This window comes from Tenrec ecaudatus, chromosome 15 (genome assembly GCF_050624435.1).
Source record: "Tenrec ecaudatus isolate mTenEca1 chromosome 15, mTenEca1.hap1, whole genome shotgun sequence".
In the NCBI taxonomy this organism is placed as follows: Eukaryota; Metazoa; Chordata; class Mammalia; order Afrosoricida; family Tenrecidae; genus Tenrec; species Tenrec ecaudatus.
The window spans coordinates 33545883-33560852 of record NC_134544.1 but is presented as its reverse complement, the minus strand read 5'-3'; the positions used below and the strand labels follow the sequence as shown (position 1 = coordinate 33560852).

Genomic DNA, 14970 nt, shown 5'->3' with positions numbered 1-14970 from the left:
ATTCTTGTTAATTACCTTTTGAAATCCCAAAACAGCATCTTTGGGGGAAAAGTAACCCCTCACTGGTGTGTTTTCATTCATTCAAACTAATTGCAACTCAGTATTTTCATACATGGTTATTTCACATTATAAATCATTATTGAAAATCACTATTACTTAGAGAGGCTTAATACACTATGCTCTGCTTATAATAGTCTCTCAGTAGCGATGCTGCACATCAACTGTTGTTTTGGTTTTTTACCAATACCATCTACGTCTTTGGGATTGAATAATTTCACCTCCAAAAATCGGATGAATAGTTCCCAGGGAATGCTTGCCTAATCCTTATTATAAACTCCACTCTCTTCCTGGTCTTAGAGCTTCTTACTCTTAGAGACCTTGAAGAAACAAAAGTGTGTGCATCCCCTCTTTTTATTGTTCTTCCCCTCTTCTCTATCCCGATCCCCTCAGATTTGTTGCTTTCTTTCTCCTCAGTTTCCCCTCAGAATGATCTTTTGGAGAGGGTTAAATCTGATGATTGTTTACTCTCTTGAAGAAATTTGTTCACTGAATTGTATTAGTGTTCGGACAAGAGAACGTGTGCAAAGTATCAGTAATGTGATCTAAGAATACATGAGTCTCATTACTTTAAATGAGTATATGAGAAAGCTTCAAAAAGTCTGTGGGGAAATGCATTTAAAAGATAATGGAATTCTTCCAAGAACTTTTTCCAGCCATTGTGCAGTCTCCTCCCCTGCCTCCCAGTTCTTCTCATGTAACAGTCACCCATGCTGGAACGCGATTGCTTGTGATCCTCCAGTGTTGTTTCCTTCAATCAACTTTAAAACAAACACTACTGTAGTCGTCCACAGGCATACCTTGCCTACTTCCCATTCTCCCTGGACCTTCTCCTTCCTTTCTTTTGGGAAGCCTTATGGATTCATTCTTTCTTACTAATACGATATTTTAAACAACAATGTGATAGCAGATACAACCTTTCTTCCTGAAAGTGAACTTGAGGCATTTACTGATGAAGGTCAAAGACTGCAGCTTTCAATAAGAATTTCACTTCAGAGAAAACAAAACTCCACACACGACCCATGAACATGGGAGGAAAGTTGAAGTTGCCAATACTTCTGTTTTACTTGCAACCAAAATGTTTGTGGAAGCAGCCATAAAGAAACCAAATAACAGGAGATGGGTCAGTCAGGGTACAATGTAGTACCGATGAAGAACACAGCTTTCCCCCAGATCCTGGATGCTTCCTCCCCCCAACTACCATGATCCGAATTCTACCTTGCAGGACTGGATAGGGCAGAGGTTGTACACTGGTGCGTATGGGAGCTGGAGGCACAGGCAATCCAGGGTGGACGATACCTTCAGGACCAGGGGTGTGAGGGGCGATGCTGGGAGAGTGTAGGGTGAGTGGTTTGGAAAGGGGGAACTGATTACAAGGATCCACATGTGACCTCCTCCCTGGGAGAGGGACGGTAGAGAAGGGGGGAAGGGAGACTCCGGATAGGGCAAGATATGACAAAATAACAATCTGTGAATTATGAAGGGCTCATGAGGGAGGGGGGAGGGGGGAAAAAAGAGGACCTGATGCAAAGGGCTTAAGTGGAGAGCAAATGCTTTCAGAGTGATTAGGACAAAGAATGTATGGATGTGCTTTATACAATTGATGTATGCATATGTGTGGATTGTGATAAGAGTTGTATGAGCCCCTAATAAAATGTAAAACAAACAAACAAAGAAAATAATTAGGGCAAAGAATGTACAGATGTGCTTTATACAGTTGATGTATGTATATGTATGGATTGTGATAAGAGTTATATGAGCCCCTAATAAAATGTTTTTTTTTAAAAAAGAAACCAAATAACATACTGCATTTGGCAGATTTTATTTTTAGAAGACCTCTTTCGGATATTGAAAGGCAAAAATGTCCCCCAAACCATTGGTATTTTTACTTGCTTCGTGTGCATTCAAAAACTGGACAACAGATACGTGAGACTGAAGAGTTGATGCATGGCATTACAGTCTCGGTGAAGAAGAGTGAGTGAATTGGACTGCCAGAAGAGTTAACAAATGAATCTCTTACAAGTTTGACTGCACTCTTCCTTAGATAGAAAAAATGGCAAGACATCCTATGTATTTTGTTTTTTCACTTTTAGCATAAGATCCTTTATTGATCTTTTATCATTCTTAGTTATCTGCATATTCCGTAGTATCATTGGTTGGCACCTCAGATGCCATGAGGTGCCAACCAGTGATAGCTACCAGGAATGCAGCTCACGAGTGCATATGTCTGATGATAGCTCCCAGAGACTTCTCTGGCTAAAGACATGTGAAGAGCACCGCTGACATTCTGATCACTTTTGATGGATGGGGAACCTGCATCCCCACCAGTGTACATGACTTTGATCTTGGCATTGAACTTGGGCAACATGGGAAAGTGGCTGGTGTTGGCCTCTACAGGTGCAAGCCAAGAGTTCATCTCATATACATTGGACATAATATCAGGACCAGACCCGGCATGAAGGTGTGCTTGGGAAAGTAGAGCGTCAACGAAAAAGAGGAGGACTCTCCACTCAATGGATTGTGACCAGTAGTAGGCGCAGCCCTAGCAATAGTTTTGCCAGACAGAGCAGTGTTCTGTTCTGTTATCCAGAAGGTCACTATGAGTCGAAACTGACTCAACGACATCTAACAACAACAGTAACATGCGATTTCCAGGAAAAGAGAGAAAACAGTAAATAGACAAAGAGAACCAGTAGACATAAGATAAAATTTTAGGCTTAGATTGGTTTTCCACAATTTCAGAGTTTTCAGAGTGATTTTTAACCTTTATCTTTAAATTTGTTGTAAAACTGCAGATGCAAGAAACTTGATGCAATGTTATAGAACATAAAAAATATTTGAATGTTGCTGCTTATTATTCATATACAAGGATAAAAATTGGTCTATAAAATATATGGATTTAAGATGGCTTGATTCAGAAATGTTTCTTCGTGTGGTTACTGGCACAGTGTCAGTGCAAACTTAGTGTTTCCCTGGCATTTGTAGAGCCTGTAGTTTTCGTGTTGCTCACGCATACGTAATGTTCACATCTGTTTACGTGCAGGCTTCATGCAGTTCATCCAGTCTGTTCCTGTTGCTGAAGTTCTTGATACTGAAGGAAGCATTCAGGTACAGCATGCATTTTAAAGATTTGTCAAATTCAGAATGACATTCTTGTATAAAGACTAAGTAGCTCTAAGTATATAGAACTAAAAACAAAAATTATCTTTTAGTGTTCTTCTTCCCTCAGTTTTTCTCTTTTCCTCAAAAATAAAGATTGGTATTTCTTCCATGGTAGCACATATAGATGCTCTGTACTGCTTTGATTTTTCCCAGGTAATTCTTTTGTCCAGTCGGTACTTCTCGTAATATGTATCTATTTTTCATAATATTCATCTATTTGTCATTTCTTCCCAGTTCTGAGACCTTATACTGCTTACCGTTCAATTGTATTAAAAATTTAGAATTAATTTCATTCAACTTATTAATGAAAATAGTGTTTAAAAACTCCTTCACTTTCAGAATATATGATATGTGAATTATATGCCAATAAAACTGTTAACACAAGCGAGCAGAAACCAAAGTCATGTTTGTCTGTGGGAGAAGGACAAGATAACGTGCTGCATCATGCACAATTTGTTCCCTTTGGTGCCCCTATGGACATGGAAGCTTTCTTTCTTTTCTTCTCTTTCTTTCTTTCTTTCTTTCTTTCTTCCTTCCTTCCTTCCTTCCTTCCTTCCTTCCTTCCTTCCTTCCTTCCTTCCTTCCTTTCTTTCTTTCTTTCTTTCTTTCTTTCTTTCTTTCTTTCATGGGCTATATCTGTAATACAGCCTTAAAAATCCGAAAAGACTTTGAAAAAAATCATGGGAAAATGTCATCACTTTTAAAACCTTTCTTACACATCCTAAAATCTAAATTTTAGAGTTTATTGACCGCATTTTAAAATAAATTTGTTAAGTCATTATTTACCATTTCAACATGCCTTAATTTGTTTGCTGATGTAATAAGCTGGTCATTCATGTCCCTTCAGAACTTTTTCAGGAAGTACGCCCCTAGTGAGAATGGACCCAATGGGATAAGTGCGGAGGTCATGGACACCTACGTCAAAAGCTGTGGTAAGGGTCTCAGTTACGATGCACTGGTGTGTCAAAGTAAGGAAAGCAGACCCCCATTGCTGTTGCTATATTCACATAGACTTCTAACACATTAAACTTTAAAAGTTTGGTTAGAAGAAGAACGTTGGTATGTGCTTAGGTTCGGAGGAGCTGGTGATGATTCAGAGCTGCCATGTGCCTAACCGTAGGAGCCATCCTCCTTGTAGCTGCTCTGCTTGTGCCCATTGTTGCAGCCACTGAGTATATTTCATTGAAGGGCGTCCTCTTTTTCATGTAACCAAGCATGCTGGCCTCCCCACGGACTGCTACCTGCTGATCGTACTTCCTCTACAACAGAATTCTTTGTTTTTCTGACAGTTCATGATATATTCCATATTCATCAATGTCAGTTTTCTCCGATCATCCTTATTTAAAGTCCAAAAAAAGAATAGAAGATATAAAATGTCAAGAAAATAAGTCATTAATGCTTTTATATAGTATTAGTACCAAAAATAGAAATTCTCGTTAGTCTTTAATTGCTGTGCCTTGGCAATCACTTAAATATTTGATCATTACCAGCTACCTCTTCAGGTATCTGTAACTTTTTTCTGGAGCTTCCCAGTTTTTGAATAATGGCAATCAGAGAAAGGAGCCCAGGTGATGCAGTGGTTAAGCACTGTAGTTAGACACCTGGCAGCTAGCCCAACGGTCTGTGGTGGGAGCCCACCGGACCTTCCACAGGAGAAGGCTGTGACAGCCGTGGAACGCCGAGGGGCACAGTTGGGTTCTGCTCCGCAGGGTTGCTAGCAGTTGTAATCCCTTGGTGGGCGCAGGTTTGTGTACAGTTCAGTTCAGCAGGTGGACGCAGCTTTGTGTAGCCGTTCAGTAGTTCAAGAAGGCTCAGCAGCAGTGATGCAACAGATACATCTCATGATTTAAGAACCGTGCTGTGTTGAAAGAGTGTCTCATCAGATGTTTTTGCTTCAGTATTAACATGTTTTGTAAATAATTAAATAGCACCAAGTCACGGATTTATTTATAGTCTGCAAACATTTGTGTCTCCTTATAGAGATAATATTCTAGAGTTTTTATTTTTATCTTTAGTTTTCTTAGGAGGGAATATTTTAAAGTACATAGAACTATAGAGCATTGATTAAGGACTGATTCATGAGGGATTGACACTAAAGTTGAGCCCTGAATAATGTATAGTATATAATACTTCACCTTAAAAAAATGATAGCGATACCATGATGTAGGGGAAAGGGGGGGGAAGAAGGGAATGAAAGGGGGAGCCAATTGCAGTGATCGATGGCTACTCCCCTGAGGGGGATGAACAACAGAAACGTGGGGGAAGGGAGACAGCAGATGGTGTAAGATATGAAAGTAATAAATTATAATTTATCGGGTTCATGAGGTTGTAAGGGTGCAGGAGGGAGGTTAAAAAGAGGAGCAAACAGAAAGGAAATGTGAAAATGATGATGGCAACATATGTACAAGTGTGCTTCATACAGTTGATGCATGGATTGTTCTAAGAGCTATAAGAGCCCCCAATAAAATGATTTATAAAAAATAATTTTAAATAAATTAAATTGAAAAATCAATGGAAACTGGGGTGGGGTAAAATGAAGGCTCTTTAGGCCTATAGTTCTATCTTAAAATGCATATTATTTTACAGTAGAGGATCTGTCTGGTATATGATATTTGTATTTGTATAATGCTCCTGTGTGGTAGTGCGCTAAGTTATTTTGGACTTTATAGCGCTCTCCTAAATGTTTGTAAATGGTCCTTTTTTGACTGAGAGATATTTTAAAAATTAGTATTACAAAGAAGTTTCAAAACACTTTATTAAAATGTACATAACATATTGAAGAATCTTTCACTGTCTTAAGTCATATTTTTATGTTTAAACATATTTTACAGATAATGTATTTGCTTAGAAAAATGAACACACATAGTATATTTTTATTTAAAGACTATGAAAAGCAATCAGGAACATTCCTATTTCCCATTGCTTATTGCCCTGCTCTTATGCTGTACTCTTTTCTTCCTCCTTCCAACTTCTTTTCTTTTTGTTTGTCTCAGATCAGCAAATCTCCATTTTCCATAAATTAAAAGATAAAAGACATACCCCACCTAAAGACTTAGGTAGGGCGGATGTTTAAGATTCGAATCACTCAGGTGTCTGTCAGTTTTTTACGTTCATATAGGATTGTCAGTTCACTCACTTTACACAACCATGACTCTGTCTGGAGCATTGGTCCTCGAGCAAGTATTCTAAGAGACAGGACGTGATACGTACTGGTCTCTGAAGGGCTGTTCTGGGAAACATCACTTTTCTTACATTCTGTTGTTCAGAGAGCCCGCATCGATGTGTCAGATTGTTGGCCATCTTAAATCTATCACATCTGATTCCCAAGGATATAGGGTGTGAAATTTTGCGTCCTAGAAGGCAATTCTATTCACGTTACCTCTCTGAATGCCAGTGACTGTGGCGTCGATGCCACACACTGGAGTGAGTCCCTGTATGTTACAAGAGCAGGTTGTGCTGCTCAGGATTCTCAGGAGCTAACTTTGGGGCAGTATATTGCCAGTCCTTTCTTCCATGCCTCTAAATGAACTCTAACTTTTCAACAGTCTATTTAGCAGTGTAAGTAGGCACGTTATCAGCATGCGTGCTCTACCCTTGACGGGTATTGATAAGCACCTCAGTTTTCCCATTGCAGAACTCAGTGTATGGTGTTCCAGTGTGTTCTCATTTTACTGAAACTAATTTTTATAACTATCAAATGTAAGATTCATAAGTCAATTGTAGTTTTCAGGTGGAGTTCTGTGATCAATCTGGGGGATGCATAACTTGCAACCGTTTTGGAGGAGCGGTGAATTCAATTTGAGGACTTAGGTGGGAAAATAAAAAAGTAGCACCAAAACTGCAGTTAAAGTACCATCAACTATTTTTATATCCAGTGAAATGCGTAGCCTGATGCACTTGCGTTTTTCATCATTCTTTCACTCTTTTTCACCATTACTGCAGCTGGCTATTGTGTGATTACATACATACTTGGCGTTGGAGACAGGCACCTGGATAACCTCTTGCTGACAAAAACAGGTAAGAAAGGATGACTGTTTAAATAGACAAGCATTTTATATACCAATGGTTTCTGCTCTGGAATCTATTTATAATCAGGAAAAGTTGTCTAGTAAAGCGAAATCACAGTCCTAGAGGTCCATTAAAGGACATCTAGGATGACCTTTCATGAGCACTTAGGAATCTTTTAGTGGTAATCTTACAGAGAGACTTACTTCTAGAGTTGAAATATCTCCTTTGTTGAAAATCCTATCATGTGTACAGCAGTTCTTTTTTTTTACAATGTAACCAAGGTAGACTGTTAGAACAATACTTCCATTTTTTATGCTGCTTTTGTCTTTAGATTTTTGTATTTCTCATTTCCCTTTTTTCTGAGAATTCTTGTATACCATGGCTTTAATACTCTCTCTTTTCAAGCACATTGAAAATGACAGCTCTTTACTTCAAACTGTGTGACTAGCTTCACAATCACTTATCAACTGCGTCTTGAGATTCTAATAATTAATGTCAGTTGTAAAGTGGGCCTCCATTTCAACTGTCAAAATCTGATTCTCATTTTCTCTTCCAATAATAAATAGCACTATCCCCCACCCAATTGTTCAGGCCCCAAAGCTAGGAGTAATTCTTAATACCTCATCCATACTTATCAAATTTATGAGTAAGTCTTATCTTCCTCTTGAGTAGGGCAGAGTCATTAATCGCCATAATTTCCACTGTCGTCATCCTTGTTAAAGGCACGATCGTTTCTTGCCTAAGAAAATTAGACACAGCTGAGTATTTTACTATGGCTAGCCAATAGGGGTCAACATGTTTCTAGAAAATGCCACGCCCAGCACAGACACACACCCTGCTCTTCTGTCTGTTATGTAAGTTCTTCTTCCGTATCCTTGCGAGATCGGTTTTGGCTATCATCTTAGCTATAAATATGCTTACTTTGAGAAATTCTGATTCTCTCATTTGAAATAGCACAATCCTCATGCCAACCTCTCTTAATTGCTTTCTATTTGTTATTGTTTTTTTCGCTTTATAGTATTTCTCACTAACTGAAATTACCTTTAATTTAAATAGATACTTATTGAGAACCTAACTATGTGCTAGATTCTATTCTACTACCGAGCAATACCAAAGTAAACAGGAGAGGTAGAAATCCCAGCCCTCGTGCATTTCTCTGCCCTCTTATCACCCCCGTCCAGAATGTAAGCTCCCGAGAGCAGAGACCTTGTCTGTGAAGTTTTAGTTACCAGACCTCTCCACAGCCAGAACAACACCTTGTTTTGTAAATCCATGTTGAGTTAATGAAAGAGTGAATATTTATGTGCTTGTTGCTTGCAGACTAAAGCTCCTTTAGTCTTCTACAGGAAATCGATTTTCAGGGAAGAGTCAGGTCAGTTAATGTTTTGTTAGTAGTACTCCCTGAAATTGAGACCCCGAGAATTCAACACGACAGCATCTCCTGTCTAACTGTTAATAAAGTAACTTGGTTAATTAACTTAATGTAAAGCTTTACATATTCAGATTTTATTTTCTGCAGCTAAGAAACTATCTGTGGAAGAATTATCTGTAAACCACTTTTATGTCAAGGCCATAAGTCCCTATAGTAACCAAGTGACAAGGCATGCTCTCAGTTTGATGTGGAGGTCCGTGTCCAATTTGCGAATGTAACAAAGGGTGTTTATTAAAGATTATGGTGTGTTTAAAGAATACTGTAATTTGGAAGAACTTTCCTTTGTTGTTTTAGCTCTCCTTTTGGTTGAGTATTTTAACCATGAAAATCAAGTTACAAGGTAATTCCACTTGTTCTTTGTCATAATTTCACAGTAATCATGGGAGGGTGGCTGCGGAGCGTAATGTGCTTGCTGACATACGACAGCTAAGGAAACTGTCTGATGCAGTGGGGCTGGACCCTTTCAGTTATGGTGACCCCCCAACCCACCATAAAGTTATTTTCGATGCTACTTCATAACTGTAATTTTGCTACTTGATGATTCGGGTGACCCCTCTGAAAGGGGCGTTCGAGCACCTCAAAGGGGTTGTGACCCATATGCTGCTCTAATGTATTGAATAGCATTACACGTGTACTATATTGACAGATTCTACACAACTCTTCTTTGGAAAATTGATAAATAATAGACCTTTTTCATTTGAACATGGAGAACAGCTCCCTTGAATGTCTCTGTGGGTGTTGATGGGGACAATCTACCACATACAGTTTTTCAGCTCAGACAATTTCTGCTTTTGTGAGATTACAGAAAAAGAAGATTTAAGTGTCTTGTTACCTCTCTTCCACAAGAGGGTGCTCCAGATTTGCCTTTAAAAACAGATGCTTATCTAAAAATTACTGCTTTCTATATAAGAGATGTATTCTTTTTCTTTTAAAGCAGCACTTCTGTGTGCTATTTCTTTACTGTTAATAATTCCTTCATCCAGTTAAACCATGCTGTTAGCATTTTAAATGTTCCTCACTAAGGAGGACAAATGTTTTCCATTTCCAGGTGTAGTGTGAATACAATTGCAATATGAAAAGAAAGACTATTTCAAGCCAAGTAAAAGTTATTATACATTTTAAACTTGCAAAAATCTGCGATTTGTTTTATTTATGTTCCTTTAAATGTCTTCTGAGATTTTTTATTTTTTTTTAAATTGCATTGTTGTAATTCCACTTTTCTATAAACTTCTTGGGGCCCTTTTGTTTTACATGAGCCACACTTACAGGTTCCCCAGAGTTTTCCCATACTTTTTGGTTTATAAAACGCAATCCCAGGCTATTTTGTTTTGACTCAGAGCCATGCAGTCATTTTTTAAAAGACATTATTACAGAAACTTTTTGCCAAATGTGATTTCTGCAGAGCAACTGCTCAGTCCAAACCACCAACCATTCAGTTAACTTTACATAAGTTTCCTCAGCAAGTACAGCAGAGGGCGCTCTGTACCCACCATCAGTGTAAAAGCTTAGTTCTTTAGCATTGTATTTTCATGTGTCCAATTATAGCATCATCTCCTCAAAACAGATTTGGAGTGATGATGCTTCATATGGTAATACCAATCTCAAAACAAGAAGAATACTCATTCTTGCCACCAGCTAAAGCGCTGGGTGGCTAACCAAAAGGCCACTGGCTTGAACTCACATCTACTTTGTTTACACACACAAAGATGATTACAGCCTTAGTCGACAAGTGCATGCACAGATAGGCACAGCAACTTAGCAAAGGTGAAAAAGTGAGTGTGACTACACTTAAATATGTGTTTGACAGACTATCTACACATACGTATTTACACATACTGCAAATATATCTATGAATATATTAGATCAGGGAAGGATTGGAAGGAGAGACCCTGACAATAAAGAGATTCGATCCCGATAAATGGAGAGATAGATGATAGATAGATAGATAGATAGATAGATAGATAGATAGATAGATAGATAGATAGATAAAGACAAAGCTCCAGGGAACGTGACGCTTAGGTGCTCTCAGACAGGAAACGGAATTTTGGCCTCGTGGTTCAGTGTGCCAAACACTAGATTATAAGGTAACAGCACTGGGGAGGCACACGCTCCTTAGAACCAGAGAGTATGAACAGGGGCCAGTGCTCATGAGGCAGGTAGTGGGCGCAGGCAGGGAGAGGGAAGTCCGGAGAATGGAAAAGGCAGACACCTGGAGGGGCTGGGAAGAAGGCTGTTACAATCAAAGTAGGTAAAAGTTGTTTGATGGAATACCAATTTGCTCTATAAGCTTTCATCCACGTCACACTAAACCGTTGTTTTAAATCACAGCATTAGAAACCTTATGAAACAGTTCTGCGCCCCAAAAGGTCTCTGAGTTGAAATGGACTTGATGTCCGTGGGTGGTGGTTTTGTTTTTGGGGGACAAGAAGAAACTACAAAATTGAAGCTATCGTGTATATTAGAAAATTCTGTTTTTACTTTTAGAGTTAATTTTCTTCGAAGAAGCCTACTCAAATCAATCAATCGGGGCAGTATTGAAATATAGCATGATTTGGGTTTATCTCGTCTGAGGAGAAAAATTGTTTGTTTATGCTGTAGACATTTGAAAACTTAAAGGAAAAAAAAAACAGTTCCTGAAAAGCTTGCTCATTATTCAGGATCTAGGAGGGGAATTGGTCAAGTTATTGGGGAAAAAATTTTTTTCATTCCATTTTCCACAAAGTTTTTGAGGCCCTCCATTTAGACTTCCAAGTAGAATGTGTAGTTTTGGGCCATAGAGTCACAAGTTAAAACGGGAGGCCACTAGCCGTGAAGTCAACTATAAGTCCTAGTAAGTTTGTCCCTTACACTCTTGAGTTATCCATTCTTCTAGTGACAGACTATCCACCAGTTCTCTTGTTTGTAGATTTAGTAAAGGCAATAGGAAAGGTAGCATTCGCAAAAGAAGAAAATGCCTTTGTTGGGGGAAATGATCACATGTCAAGTTTAGACAGGACTGGAGCCAGTGTGGGACTCCGTGTGGAGTCGAAGGGCAAGGAAGCCTAGTCAGCGTTGGCAGCAGAGCTGGGACTACAGGCCACAGTGGTGGGGGAGCCAGGGGGAGGGAGGAAGAGTTGATCAGAGTTACGGAAATGGAGTGAGTACAATTTTCTTATCAGTCTTGTGATTCTGTGGTAAACAAATGGAAGTTTATAAAATTCCTGTCAAATATTGTTAATTTCTGCCCTTTCTTTTTACTCTTGTCCAAGAAATACAGTGGCTTTAACTGCAGTTTTAGAAATAGCTTATCCCTATGGTAAGAGCATTTACTTGGCATCTCTGATTCTTTTTGTATTGTATGAGGAAGTAATTATGATTGACAGTCCATCCTTATGTATATATTGTTAGCTCTTGACTAAGGTAATATATTTGGGTAATTAAAAAAAATTCCTGGGAATTCTTCATTAAAATTTTTTTACACCAAGTTCATTGTTAAACCCTAATTAGTCTTATTTATGGAAATTAACTTTATAAAAAACTACTCCCTTTTGTATGTATGAGAATTATGTTTCTGAAAACACTAATAGTCTCTAATATACATGGCTCTTTGAATTTACAAAGCATAATTTCATTGTTAGATATTTTGTTAGTCTGGGTACTTTAGAGAAACAAATCCAGAGAAACTCATATGTATAAGAGAGAGTTTTATATAAAGGTTAAGTGCACATCAAGAAAACATCCCAAACCAGTGCTGTCCAAGCCCACAAGTCCAACATTAACCCATATGTCCGATACCAATCCACACAGTCCTCCTCCATCTCACAAAACACACACTATAATGCTGACTGCAGGAGGAAAGCCGAATCAGTGACTGTGTACGCATCTCAGCACTGTCAAGAGGCTCCACTCTGCTGCTCCAGCACCCAGGGCTGCATCGGGGTAAGTCCAAGTGGCTTCTCCTTGGGAACTAAGGCAGCTGCACCCTGGTCCAACCATCAGAAAGCAAGAGACCCGAGAACTCAAAAGACGAGGCTCACCGAGCCGTTTATCACTCAGCTCCACCCTTCAGTTAAACCCACATGTGTTTATCGGACAGGTTGGCACAATAAACTAACTACCTCAATCCACCCCTTGCCAACTTGGTACCGGTACACAACTATTTAGCCATATATACTTATATAATTTCTGGACATTAATGAAATCACACTTATACTTAACATCAAACATCTATCATACATATAAATGAAAACACGCTGAGTCCAATTATATCTGATATATGATACATGAACAAAGGAAAGATATTCAATAAACACATATAAAGAAAACACACTGACAATTACTAACCTCGCTTTTGCAATTGATCATGTGTAAGTAACTGATAGGTAGAACTTCCTTCTTCTACTACCTATTCTGTATTACCTTTGCCCTCAGCAAGCACCTCAGCTGGCTGTAGTTTTTTGCCTGGTGGGGTGATGTAGACCTTCATTCCTGAGGGGTCTGGTTCATTATAAGTCCTGTCAGGATTGGGTTGCTGTAATTTACCATTTACTTTCATCACAGGGCATGGTAACACTAAGAGTCGGTCTATGGGATCTCCTGGATTCCAGACATATTCTTCTTTACCTCCATTATGTAACACCAGTCCAATTTCTCCTTGGTAATCAGGATCCATCACACCACTTAGTACAGTGACACCCTTCCTGACCTGTTTATCCAAAGGCATGAGAAGCCCAAAGTGGCCAGGGGGCATTCTCAGCTGCCAGTTCAGTGGAATCCGTGCTGTGTTTCCAAGTGGGAGAGTTCCTTCCTTCAGGACCAGGACCTCCAGGCCTGAGGAACACGGGGTGGCTGGGACAGGAAGCAAAAATGTTGGAAGGGGATCACTAGGAGTAATAGTGAGTGGTGCTACTCCAGCTTCCACCCCTTGGTTTCTGAACCCATGAATTGTGGCTATTGGGGACACAGCACCATATATTGGCCACTGGTTTAGTGTATATGCAGCTTCCAGGAAAACATTGCCCCAGCCCCACAGTTGTTGCCACCTAGTTGGCGCCATAATTGTGTCTTTAGGAGCACATTCCATCGTTTTATCAAGCCAGTAGCTTCAGGATGATGAGGAACATGATACGACCAGTGGATTCCATGGGAATGGGCCCATTGCCGCACTGTATTTGCTGTAAAGTGAGTTCCTTGATCTGAAGCAATGCTATGTGGGATGCCATGCCGGTGGATGAGGCATTCTGTAAGTCCACAAATAGTAGTTTTGGCAGAAGCATCACGTGCAGGGAAGGCAAATCCATATCCAGAGTAGGTGTATATTCCAGTAAGAACAAAACGCTGTCCCCTCCATGATGGAAGTGGTCCTATGTAATCAACCTGCCACCAAGTTGCTGGTTGATCTCCCTTAAGAATGGTCCCATATCTTGGAATTAATGTTGGTTTCTGTACCAAATCAATTGGAAATGGTTCAGATAATACAATTTGAAATTTAGGGGATTCATTTTTAATAGTGATAAGTTAAAGGAATAATTAATCTGAACAACAGTTAAATAATGACTTTTAAGTAGAGCTTCATTTGAATTAATGTAAATTAACATAAACTAGGATAGGCTTTGAAGGTTACTCTTACCCCTGAGGTTAGAGAAGTGAACGAACATTTTTATAGGCTTTATCATGAGCTAACCGTGCTCTATCAGGAGCCGCTGCTGGCCCGTATGACAGTTGCATGACATACCACCCCTGCCCAGTTTGTTCTCTATGATAATGTCAGCAACAAAATCATTTAAGGTTTCTTGTCCCCGTGCAGGCAAGCTCTTCCACATAGACTTTGGCTATATTTTGGGTCGGGATCCGAAGCCTCTTCCGCCCCCAATGAAGCTGAATAAGGAAATGGTGGAGGGCATGGGCGGCACTCAGAGTGAGCAGTACCAGGAGTTCCGCAAGCAGTGCTACACCGCCTTTCTCCATCTTCGAAGGTACGTTGGTTTGCTTCGCAGAATCGTTTTGGGGAAGTTCATGTCCTAGCACCAGAGAAGTTGTCCGAATGTCTGCATTCTGTGGCATCACTGTCTTTCAGGTTGACTTCGGCAATGACATTTTTTTTAATGTACACTTGATAGCTGTTTTGATTAGCACTAAGATATCAAAGGGAGAAATGCTAAAACTTCTTGCTTACCTACTAATTAGTTGATTTTTCTTTTACCAAGTAGGAAGCTGGGGTCTCACCAGATTCAGTCAGCGAGGAGGCTTCAAACTCGGCAGCTTGGGTATCTTTTTGGTACTGCGTGTCCTCCGACAGCACCAGGAGAGAGATGAGCCCTGCTGTCTGGGAG

At 39.6% G+C, this 14970-nt stretch overlaps 1 protein-coding gene across 1 annotated transcript in view; it reads left to right on the top strand.

Moving 5' to 3' along the window:
- The window catches only part of PIK3C3 (phosphatidylinositol 3-kinase catalytic subunit type 3), a 113900-nt gene that overhangs the window by 75315 nt on the left and 23615 nt on the right, over positions 1 to 14970 (top strand). The window contains exons 19-22 of the mRNA XM_075532881.1: positions 3101 to 3165; positions 4067 to 4151; positions 7162 to 7236; positions 14445 to 14613. Of these exons, the coding sequence (XP_075388996.1) occupies positions 3101 to 3165; positions 4067 to 4151; positions 7162 to 7236; positions 14445 to 14613 (394 nt within the window). The remainder of the gene's footprint in view (positions 1 to 3100; positions 3166 to 4066; positions 4152 to 7161; positions 7237 to 14444; positions 14614 to 14970) is intronic.